A 12,332-nucleotide genomic window follows, 5' to 3' on the forward strand; every position below is an offset into this window, starting at 1 on the left:
ACCATATTTTGTCAAATCTAAGATGTAGAATTAGTTGATATCCCAGTAAAAAAAAAGAAAAAGTACTGATCATAACTGTAATGCCTCATCTAGTATAAGAATTATCCCAATTTCACAGATGCTTAAATGGGGGGGAAAAAAGTCTTGGAATCAAAAGAAATAATCATATTTCAACCAATGATCAAGGCTAAAAATTATTCTAATAAACATGGAAGGCCAGTTGGACTCGAAATCCACCTAGATGAGATTTTTCAGTTTAATTTTTTTCTGAATATTAGTTTTAGATACATGATGCTGAGAATTTTGAAAATACTAAAGAGAATTAAGAAAATTGACATGAAATTCTACAACTATTAATGTTTTTGAACTCTTGCCCAACTAGTCTCTATGTGTACATATTTATACAATGTCAGGACTATGTTTTGGCTACAATTTTATATTCTGCCTTCTGCATTTCATAATACAACAGGCACATATGTCCATAAATAGCCTCTATAAATAACCGTAATTGTAAGAGTTCTTTTCTATCCACATATATTGGATAGGTCCTTAAAAAATATATATGGTCTGCTGCATTAAAAATCTCTGAGAAACTATCATGTAGGGCCCAGCTGTCTTAATACTCTGTGTTTTCAAATATTTTTCTTGCAATGACATCAGGCCAGTTAGAGGTGAATCTCTCTTATTGGGAACCAATATTGCTGTGTAAAGCTCTTTCATCCTGAAAATTAAAGCAATGCAATATTATAGTATTATAACAGTGAGAAGGTCACAGAAAACCAAGTTAATATACTTGTAAGAATGAAATTCCGAATCATTTTTATCCTAAGAAACTGAAGGATCAATCCATTCTTTTCTCTCTCATCAAATGAACTGGTTAGGAAACGGCAGATTCCATCAAGAGGACTGACTTAGGTGACTCAAAAAAACCTCACTAGTTACTAACCTGGTAAGATAACTGTTGCTTTCTGGCTGGGTTTCTTTCCACATCTAATGCGGTACTCATTTATAGCATTTTCAATCTCCTGAAGCTTTTTCACCGCATCCGTGTAATCTTGCTTTCGTTTTTTCTTCACGGTTTTGCAAAGGTCGGGCTCACTGGCAAGTTTCTTCACAGCCTCAACCAGCTTTTGCTGTATTAGGAAATTGCTCTCCAGTTCTTGCAAAGCAGGATCCTGCATTCACACAATGATATTGCTTTATTTTTATGGACACACACGGTCACTGTCATATGTCCTGGATAATAAAATTTCTCTTTCTCATGCATTCTCACATCACATGCTCTTTGTGAATGAAATCTTCCTAAGTTTTACTGCTTAGGTATTCTCAAACACTTTCCTAGAAGATAAGATCTCCCTCCTCCATTTACTTTAACTTAATAGTCCAATTCTCTTTCCTTTTCAAAGAAGGGAATTGGCCTTCCATTCATTCAACTGGTTGGATGAAGATATCTTTCAAGAAGGGATCCTTCACCCAAGATTCATAGCCAGAGAATGTTATATGCACAGCTTCAGAAACAGATAAACTGAGATTCCATTCTTCTTTCTGGGTAATTCCTGGTTGCATGGCCCTGGACATATTACTTAATTTCTAATGCTTCAGTTTTTTTTTTTTTTAACTTGTAAAATGGATGTAACATCCACCTTATGAAACTATGGTGAAGATGGAAGGAAACAATGTATATGCATTGCTTAGCTCAGAGCTGGGTATATACTGAGCACTTAATAAACAGCAGTGCTAACTTTATTATTAATGGAAACCACTACTATTTTCTAAAGCCAAGATGGTCAAACTTCTACAAGAAACATGAATAGGGTCATAGTGTCTGATGACACACAAACAGGAAAGTATCCTCTATCAGTTCAGTTCAGTCGCTCAGTCGTGTCCGACTCTTTGCGACCCCATGAATCGCAGCATGCCAGGCCTCCCTGTCCATCACCAACTCCCGGAGTTCATTCAGACTCACGTCCATCAAGTCAGTGATGCCATCCAGCCTGGCTAACAAATCTTTTAACTTTATTATACCTAAAGTGCTATATGTGCGTTATCTCACTGAATACTCCTTGCATCTCTCAGAGGGAAGAACAATCATTACTCCCATTTTATTGATGAGAAAACCAGAGAATTGAGTCTTCAGAGAGGTCAATGATTTGCCAAAGGCTACTTGGTTTTAAGTGGGAGACTCTAGTGCTGAATTCTTAATTCTTAAAATAATGTTTCTCAATTTAGAGATACTTAGAGTTCATTTAATACTCTGTTTGGAGGAGTAAAGTCATGAGTCAATTTTAACTAAACTGTGCATGAAGGAAAGAATTCAACTTGGTCTCCATGATCACCTTTAACTGATGAGATTAAAATGTACAGCAGTAACTCAAAAACCAAAGGAACAAGTCAGCTACATTCAGCTGACAGCTTTTCTGCCTCACTGTTGACAGAAGTGCTCAGAACGGGTGCCCATACCTCTTCACTTGGCAGCAAGTTGTCATCTAATTTGAACGCGGTACCTATACGCCTTCTGACCTGAGGAGGTTTCTCACCTACGTTCAGAGGATACTCCTTGGGCATTTTGCCTGTGAGCTCCTATAAAACAGGACAGAACCGAGAGGGAGATTACTGACCCTGGCTGGAACTGTCAAACACAATTTGAAACGTTTCCCAAAGCAGATGACACTCACAGCCTCCCGCAAACAGATCTTCTTAAGCTCTTCAACTTTCTTTAGGAGCTTTTCTTGCAACAGTTTTTCCTTCTTCTTGAGTTCAAGGATCTTCTCTCTCTTTTGCTCCTCACTGACTTCTGAGTCTTGAGAACCTGGAGGTCGTGGGGGGTGGGGAGGGAGGGCAGGGAAGGTTTATACAGGCATGTTTCCTTCCTTTTCAGAGGACAAAGGATTTTTAAGCCAAACGGGCTATTTAATAATAGTTTCTTTCTTTTCTCCTTGTTTCTGAACATAATAAAAGGAAACTGGAGAACATTTTCTCATGCTTCTGGGCATCTAACAGAACCTGGTAATAATATACGCCTTTTGCATTTTGGTTCAGTCATTTGCGAAGCAATGATAAAATGTTTAATGTTTCAGATACACTCAATGAAAAAATTCATTTTTCTGAGCAGGAAAGAAGGTAAGATGTTCCTGGAGACAGTTGTTTGGAATGTTCTTTTGGAAAGTAAGCAAGGCAAGGGGATATTCTGTGTTTCAGATTCACAAGCTGACAATGGGATTTAGATGAGAATATTTTTCGTGAATTATGTATACTTAGTGATACTCTCATATAAATGTCTGCAGAAAAAAAAATGTCTGCAGAGTAAGGGTTTAGGAGCAAAAATCACTTTGGGGGTGAGATGGAGTTCAAGGGTTGTAATCATGGTTGATTTTATGTTAAATGGAAAATTAGACAACTGTCTGTATCAAAACCTACACACTGGAGAAAGAAAAAGCTTCTGGACTGGATGGGGAGAAAATGTTCTTGCAAGCTCGCCGAGGCACTGTCTCAGCATCTAGTGTTAATTATACAACCTGAACTTTATAACTTAACTTGCTTCATATTCTTTTAAAAATTAATTTCAAAATTTATTCAAAACTGCGGTATACTATAGGTTCTCTCATATGCTTACTTATTCCGGAAATAATGGGTTAAAAGATACATTTAAAAGTGATTTACAACCAAAAAAAAGTACATTAAGATACAGATAGCTCGCACACTCTCTAATCTAAAAATATTACCTGAGGAAATTAAACTGCCGTTGCTTGCCATAATGAACTGGCTTTTCGCCTCGAGTGTCACCAGTTTGGAGACCCTTGGTGCTCCTGTCTCTGTCAAGTCCATTGCGATATCGTCTAAACTCCTGGCTGAAGGGATTTTTGCCTAACACAACATGGAAAGGGAGTACATTCAGTTACACCTATTTTGAATTAATAAAATGATTCAGTTAATATGGAATAAAAATGTCAACACAAAGGACAATACAGAATTTTTATATACTATAGTAATATTTTTCAGAAAAAAATTCAGACTTCAGCTTTGTCACTAAAATGTTTTATTAATCACGCATGATTCTTCCTCATGGTATAGTTCAATCATTAACATTAAAAAGTCATGAGTGCACACACACACAATGCCTAAAAGTTGGCAAATCTTACAACTTTCAGAGCAGGCTATATGTTGCCCATCTGTTAAATGTTAAGAAAAATTAAAACAACTGATAGTAAAGTTAAAAAAAAAAAACCCACAAGACTCAAGAAACAAAAACCCATGAGGTTGCATCTTTTCTAAGAAAGTTTATCTTCTGAACGGAAAGTAAATGAGGGATGGGACTTTGTCCCTGTAGAAATACTTTCAGTTACTTACTTTGCTTTGCTTCCGGTCCAAGTAAAACTGATGCTGACTAATTGCCATTACCCAGATGGACTTGATGAGAGAGGAGTTCGCATACCACGTTTGCACAAAGAGGCCACTCTGCCCAAAGGTTCTTCTGGATACTGAAATCCTAAAAGATTAAGGAGAGCATTCATGATTTGTTTCTGGCCCAGCATAACATCAAATGTACCCAGTGAGTAGTTGTAACAAAGCATCTCCTTAATTGTTTTTCCTCTGCCACACCCTTGCCTTCAAGGACCAAGCCTCTGATTTTCTCCTTTTTATGAGAAAGCCAATCACACTTGGGTAATATCTCCTCATAAAAGCAGTATACTAAACAATACAAACACACATCTTCAAAAGCAGATGAGAAAATGGACAGAGTATTAGAAAAAGAATAGACACATATATATGTATAACAATCACTTTGCTGTATGCATGAAATTAACACAACATTGTTAAACAATAATGCTCTAATACAAAAGGAAAATCTTAAAAGTAATTAAGAGAAAATGATTATTAATATGTCAACCATATAATATTTTAGAAAAACCTAAGTCTAGTAGGCTTATGTACATAAATATAAACATTCTGAACTCTGCACAGAAGCATGATACTGGAAATAATAGAAGTTAAAAATTATTTCAAAGCAGATGAGAATTAGCCACATTGGAGACTGTACTAAAAACATCAAATCAAAGACCACAGGACGTGCGACCATCACAAAAAGGTGAGAATAAACGTGTTACTTTAAAGATCAAGCAATCACGACCTGTGGGATCAGCACCTTCCTCCAAGGAAAGAGAGCATCTCAGATCTAGCTATTGTCTGGCTTTGGCACTATCAGAGGATGAACATAATAATACTGTCTGATAATATGCATGTCCAAAACTGGCCCAGATTACTGCTTATGTACTCGATGAAAAGAGAGAGGGTCAGAGGAGGACAGAGCAAGAGAAAGAAAGATGGGGGCGGGGGAGGCAGACACTGTGTTGGGGCGGGGTTGAGGGGAGAAGAGTGCCAATGTTCCTTGCAGGAATCTGCCTTTTATCTCCAGGTCATCTTTTTGCCACAGCTGTTTCCCCCATCCCTCTGACCTCCAAATATCCATAAACTTATATCTGAAAAGCAACAACTGAGGGCTGATAAGGAATTCCTCTGAGGAACTCGGAGAGCCTACAATCTTGACTTTAATTCATGTTGATAATTTAGGAACTTTTTTAAGTGACTAAGAATAGCAAACTTAAAAATGAGCAAAGGATCTGAATAAACGTTTCTCTAAAGAAGGCAGACAAATGGCCAATGAGTCCATGAAAAGATGCTTGGCAAGCAAATCTAAACCAGTATGAGTTATCACTGCACACCATCAGGATAGCTATTTACACACATACACACACACATACACACACACAACCAGAAAAATAATAGATATTAGAGGATGTGGAGAAAATGAAACTGCAGTTTTGGTAGGGATGTAAAAGGGTATAGCTGCTTTGGAAACCAGTCTGGCAGTTCCTCAGAGGGTCAGAGAATTATGATTTGATCAAGCAATTCTACTCCTAGGTATGTACCCAAGGGAAATGAAAACATGTGCACATGAATATTCATAGCAGCATATGTGGCTAGTCACTGGACCTATACAGAAAAAAAGGCTTTTATTCTCACCTCCGTGGATCATGAACTTCAACAGCAAACTTTTTCTCACGGAAATATAAGTTCTCCAGCTGTTTCCATTGGAATAACTAAGAAATGAAGAAAACAAAAAAACCACACAGCTTTAATTAATGTTAACTTTTAGAAAATAAGCTTAATAATAAAAAAATCAAGAATTGAGATTAGACATGTGCCTTTTTACAAACCAACTATAGCATGAAACCACTTTATTCCTTCTTTTGACAGTAATCTTCACTTTATCACTGTTTCTTGAACAATAAAACCAAGCAACTGTGGGGAACATGCATACTATTTTTCCTTTGACTCAACTAAATAAAAGAGTGAGTAAGGAAATTGTAGATTCCAGTAAGCACATGCCTTCTGATCAAAGATGTTGACTTCATATTTAAATGGAAAGAGATTCAAAGGGATGTTTCAATAAGACCACAGATTAAATTTCAAAAGAATGCAAAGTGAAAGTAAAACAGAACCCCAAGCAAGGGTGATTCTCAATGATGATTTCCCCACCTACAAGAGTTCCCCTAAATGCCACAGAAACTGAATGCTAGGAATTGGAGGCTCCGTGAGATGGGAGTGAATGCTGACACTGCCCTCTTGGTTTCTGAGCTAGAGCTTCCAGTTTTTGTAAGAGAATTCATCAACATATTCCCACTGTTGATACTCTAATGCTCCACCAGGTGTTATCTGCCAGTTGGGTGGGAGAAATACAACTTACTAGCAATGGACATCTGAAAATTTAACTTGTAAAAAGCAGCTCATTCACAGAACTGAGTGGGCCCTCCTGCATTTTCTGGGTTAATTCCCAACCCTTCACATTAGCCTGAGACCCAGCTTGTCCTTTGAACTTTGACTTCGTAGTTGGAAATTCCTCTTCTCCATGCTAGTCTTATTTGTCAGAGAAATACTAGCACAGCAATTTCATTCCACTATTAGACTTTAGCTGGATTTTTAACTTACGTTCAAAGAATCTTCATAAAACATTCTAATCATTAAGAAAATAACTTCTCTGCAATGCACCACCAGCAAAACCATTTCCTGGGGTACAGGAACCAAGACTTTTCACCAACCTTATCTAAAAGGAACAGCACAAGCCAATGGTTCCTATGCACATACAGCTGGAAGACAGACCTGTTCAAACTGGAACCCCCACCTCAAACAGTGAAATAAACCATCACCCACTGAGAACACAGAGCTTCGTCATCTGAGCACCTAGCGTCTAACTACAGCCCTCGCCCAGATAGAAAGAGGAATTTGTGGGAGCTTAAAGGTACATACCGATTTCCTAAAATGTCTGTAGTTTCCAAGCTTTCATGTCTTTTAATCCCAAGGTTCCAAAAGTGAGACAGCAAGGGGAAGGGAATCTCCGAGGTGCTCTCTCCCTCCCCCGCTCCCTCCTGTCCCAGCCGGGCAGCTCCGGTGAGTTCTGTACGGAGTTTCCTAAGACACTTAGGTGTAACTCAGTTTCACAAACCGAGCCTCCCACGGCTGACACGCTACTGACATCAGCAATTCCTCCAAGTGACACCACCCCGGTTCCATTCCTTCCTCCATCAGGGAGAGGACAGCCAAGTTCTCTCTAGCAGATTTCCACGGGAGAGAGACGCACTTTCCACACAGGGTATGGGGGAGATTCAGACAGTATTTCCTAGGAAGCAAGTTGCTTTGAATCCAGGCACAAATTTCACTGGAGGCTGGGCGAAGGAGACGTTGCTCCCGTTGCTCCCGGTTTACTCACCCCGGCCGTGAACAGGTTCGACAGGAAGAGCCACAATGCAGCTCAGCTGTGTTTTCCTTTGCGTCCATTCCCACACACATAAAAACTAGGGCTGGACTTGAAACCTGATCTCTGTAAAGCTGCCACCTCCCCCTCTTATCACTTACAAACGTGAAACACAAGGCTCTCCATTGGGCACATCTCAGCGTTGCGAACGGACAGCCCCCTGCAGCAAAAGCCCTACTTAAAAGGTGAAAGGTTTCAGCTAATTTTAAAGAATTTGAGAAAATGAGATGGCAACTGGGTTTGCAAATGAAGTTATGGGAATGAGACTGCATTTTTAAGTCTGAAAGGCAAAGCCATTTCCCCATCTGAAATCTTAAAAAGTTGTTGTGATGGGCGAGCGGGGTAGGGGGAATTCCCTGGTGGCTCAGTAGTTAGGACCTGGTGCTTTCACTGCTGTGAGTTCGATCCCTGGAGTTTTTGCAAAATGTGATTTCATATATGTGCCTGTAATAGTATAAAAGTGAACAGGAATGGCACATACTTCATTCATGACAGCGGTTCAGGACAGTAGAATGTACGAGGGATTCATGGCACCACAAACTTCAACATTACCAGTCATGTTTATTTTATTAATAAAAATAAGACGAAGTCAATATGACAACATATTCGTCATCAGCAGTTTAGGTGGTTATGCAGGTGTTGTCACATTCTTGGTATTCCTGGTTTTTTTTTAATTTCTAAAAATTATAGAAGTTTGTATAAAATGAACAAAGGTCGGTCTATTTCATACAAGAGTGAGATTTCCACTAACCATTGGGAATCATCTAATTTAGACATGTATTACCTGTGTGATTCTTATCACTGTTTGAAGCAGCTAGGAAAACACTTCTAACTGTAGTGGCACTTGATCTAGCTAGCTGCTGGAAATAAGCTAGCTTGTCTTTTCAAATTTCTGAAATCATTCTTCTATCATGCCTTTAAACTATCTTGGAGTTCTAGATCTCAGAGAGCCAGGATGAGGCTCTGAAAATGGAGTGGAGCTGAGGTGAAGTGGATTCCTTTACTCATTCAACACGCCTAGGAACGCACCTGGCACGAGCAGTCAATTGCCCAATCTTCATTCCTGTCCTTTTGGCCAGTGTTTTCCTTATAGGGTAAATACAAGGTCCCTCTTTGGTCAAAACCACTCAAGCTTTTGGGCCAGTGGAAGGATAAGGGGAAAATGTGAGAAAGATATCCACCAGGCTGACCCGACTTGCTAGGGTCTCTAAGAGAAATGGCCTGAATTCCCTGGTGGCCTCCAGTGTATGCACGCTCAGTTATGTCTGACTCTCTGTGACCCCATGCACTGTAGCCCACCAGGCTCTTCTGTTCATGAGATTTCCCAGCAAGAATACTGGAGTGGGTTGCCATTCTGTTCTCCAGGGGATCTTCCCGACCCAGGGATCAAACCCAAGTCTTCTGCATTGCAGGCAGATTCTTTACTTCTGAGTCATAAAGGAAGCTTCTCTTGGTGGTCTAGTGGTTAGGATTTGGTGCTCTTACTCTGTGGCCTGGGGTTCAATCCCTGATGGGGGAACTAAGATCCCTGCAAGTCAAGCTGCACAGTACAGCAAAAAAAAAAAAGAGAGAGAGAAAAATGGCCTGACATGTTAATAAACCACTCCAGCAATCCTGCCTGGAAAATTCCATGAACAGAGAAGCCTGGTGGGCTACAGCCCATGGGGTTGCAAATAGTTGGACACGACTGAGTGACTAAACAACTCTAAATAAATCACCTGAAAGATGAAGAAGAGTTGCAAGAAACCATTTAAGGAAAAAGATCAAGGTTCAAAGGAAGGCACAAACGAGCTAAGTATGCTTTACATTCTCCACTGTTTGGAGAATACTGGACCCCATACAGAGAAGCACTATTATAGGGTCTGATGTCTTACAGGATAGAACAAGGCTACTACATATATTGAATCTTTCCTCATAGCTCAGTCGGAAAAGAAATCTGCGTGCAATGCAGGCAGACCTAGGTTCAATTCCTGGGTTGGGATGATCCCCTGGAGAAGGAAATGGCAACCCACTCCAGTATTCCTGCCTGTGAACAGAGGAGCCTGGCAGGCTACAATCCATGGGGTCACAAGAGTTGGACACGACTTAGCGACTAAACTGCCACCACCACTATATATATTTTATGCATGTATATGTATAGAGAAAATTTGTAATTTTCATATTAAAATAGAATACTTTTTTTGCCAAAACAAAATTCCCACTCATGGAGATTTGCGGTGGCGGGGGGGGGCGGGGGGGGGGGGGAGGTGGGAGAAGAGTTTTATTTGCTTTGCCACACAGAGTTAAGAGCATGAAAGTGGACTGTTTCCTAAAGCGATCGTTAAACCAGCCTAATGACAATCATTAACTGGTATTTATTGTTGTTTATGTGGCACTCACTAATAGGGTTGAATTTGAAATTGTGTTCTGTTTAGAATTCATGGTGTTAGTGACAGAAGGAAATCCTTGTGTGGTGACAATAAAACTACAAATCAGGTCTTCCAGACTTCCTTCTGGGCTTCCCAGGTGGTGCAGTGGTAAATAATCCGCCTGCCAATAAAGGAGATGCAAGAGATGCGGGTTTGATTCCTGGGTTGGGAAGATCCCCTGAAGAAATGGAAACCTATTCCAGTAATCTTGCCTGGAAAATTCCATAGACAGAGGAGCCTGGTGGGTGACAGTTGTGAAGAGTCTACTCTATGCTCATATAGAATGATTAGTTGTGCTCTTTAGCATCAAAGAGATACCCCACAACCAAGGTAAGAGAAATCCAAGTAAGACGGTAGGTGTTGTAAGAGGGCATCAGAGAGCAGACACACTGAAACCATAATCACAGAAAACTAGTCAATCTAACCACACTAGGACTACAGCCTTGTCTAACTCAGTGAAACTAAGCCATGCCATGGGGCCACCCAACATGGGCAGGTCATTGTGGAGAGATCTAACAGAATGTGGTCCACTGGAGAAGGGAATGGCAAACCACTTCAGTATTCTTGCCTTGAGAACCCCATGAACAGTATGAAAAGGCAAAATGATAGGATATCGAAAGAGGAACTCCCCAGGTCAGTAGTTGCCCAATATGCTACTGGAGATCAGTGGAGAAATAACTCCAGAAAGAATGAAGGGATGGAGCCAAAGCAAAAACAATACCCAGCTGTGGATGTGACTGGTGATAGAAGCAAGGTCTGATGCTGTAAACAGCAATATTGCATAGGAACCTGGAATGTTAGGTCCATGAATCAAGGCAAATTGGGAGAGGTGAAACAGGAGATGCCAAGAGTGAATGTTGACATTCTAGGAATCAGCGAACTAAAATGGACTGGAATGGGTGAATTTAACTCAGATGACCATTATATCTACTACTGCAGGCAGGAATCCCTTAGAAGAAATGGAGTAGCCATCATGGTCAACAAAAGAGTCCGAAATGCAGTACTTGGATGCAATCTCAAAAATGACAGAATGATCTCTGTTCGTTTCCAAGGCAAACCATTCAGTATCACAGTAATCCAAGTCTATGCCCCAACCAGTATTGCTGAAGAAGCTGAAGTTGAATGGTTCTATGAAGACCTACAAGACCTTTTAGAACTCACACCCAAAAAAGATATCCTTTTCATTATAGGGGACTGGAATGCAAAAGTAGGAAGTCAAGAAACACCTGGAGTAACAGGCAAATTTGGCCTTGGAATGCAGAATGAAGCAGGGCAAAGACTAATAGAGTTTGCCAAGAAAATGCACTGGTCATAGCAAACATTCTCTTCCAACAACACAAGAGAAGACTCTACACATGGACATCACCAGATGGTCAACACCAAAATCAGATTGATTATATTCTTTGCAGCCAAAGATGGAGAAGCTCTATACAGTCAACAAAAACAAGACCAGGAGCTGACTGTGGCTCAGATCATGAACTCCTTATTGCCCAATTCAGACTTAAATTGAAGAAAGTAGGGAAAACCACTAAACCATTCAATATGACCTAAATCAAATCCCTTATTAATATACAGTGGAAGTGAGAAATAGATTTAAGGCACTAGATCTGATAGATAGAGTGCCTGATGAACTATGGACAGAGGTTCATGACATTGTACAGGAGACAAGGATCAAGACCATCCCCATGGAAAAAAAAAAAGCAAAAAAGCAAAATGGCCGTCTGAGGAGGACTTACAAATAGCTGTGAAAAGAAGAGAAGCAAAAAGCAAAGGAGAAAAGGAAAGTCATAAGCATCTGAATGCAGAGTTCCAAAGACTAGCAAGGAGAGATAAGAAAGCCTTCTTCAGCGACCAATGCAAAGAAATAGAGGAAAAGAAACAGAATGGGAAAGACTAGAGATCTCTTCAAGAAAATTAGAGATACCAAGGGAACATTTCATGCAAAGATGGGCTCGATAAAGGACAGAAATGGTATGGACCTAAAAGAAGCAGAAGATATTAAGAAGAAGTGGCAAGAATACACAGAAGAACTGTACAAAAAAGATCTTCATGACCAAGATAATCAGGATGGTGTGATCACTCACCTAGAGCCAGACATCCTGGAATGTGAAGTC

At 40.0% G+C, this 12,332-nt stretch overlaps 1 protein-coding gene across 1 annotated transcript in view; it reads right to left on the reverse strand.

Moving 5' to 3' along the window:
• Positions 1-12,332, reverse strand: part of FRMD4B (FERM domain containing 4B) — a 197,891-nt gene that overhangs the window by 19,428 nt on the left and 166,131 nt on the right. The window contains exons 12-17 of the mRNA XM_052641757.1: positions 6,022-6,098; positions 4,348-4,486; positions 3,723-3,864; positions 2,676-2,809; positions 2,461-2,580; positions 947-1,175 (exon numbers count right to left, since the gene is read on the reverse strand). Of these exons, the coding sequence (XP_052497717.1) occupies positions 947-1,175; positions 2,461-2,580; positions 2,676-2,809; positions 3,723-3,864; positions 4,348-4,486; positions 6,022-6,098 (841 nt within the window). The remainder of the gene's footprint in view (positions 1-946; positions 1,176-2,460; positions 2,581-2,675; positions 2,810-3,722; positions 3,865-4,347; positions 4,487-6,021; positions 6,099-12,332) is intronic.

Source organism: Budorcas taxicolor, chromosome 1 (assembly GCF_023091745.1).
Source record: "Budorcas taxicolor isolate Tak-1 chromosome 1, Takin1.1, whole genome shotgun sequence".
NCBI lineage: Eukaryota > Metazoa > Chordata > Mammalia > Artiodactyla > Bovidae > Budorcas > Budorcas taxicolor.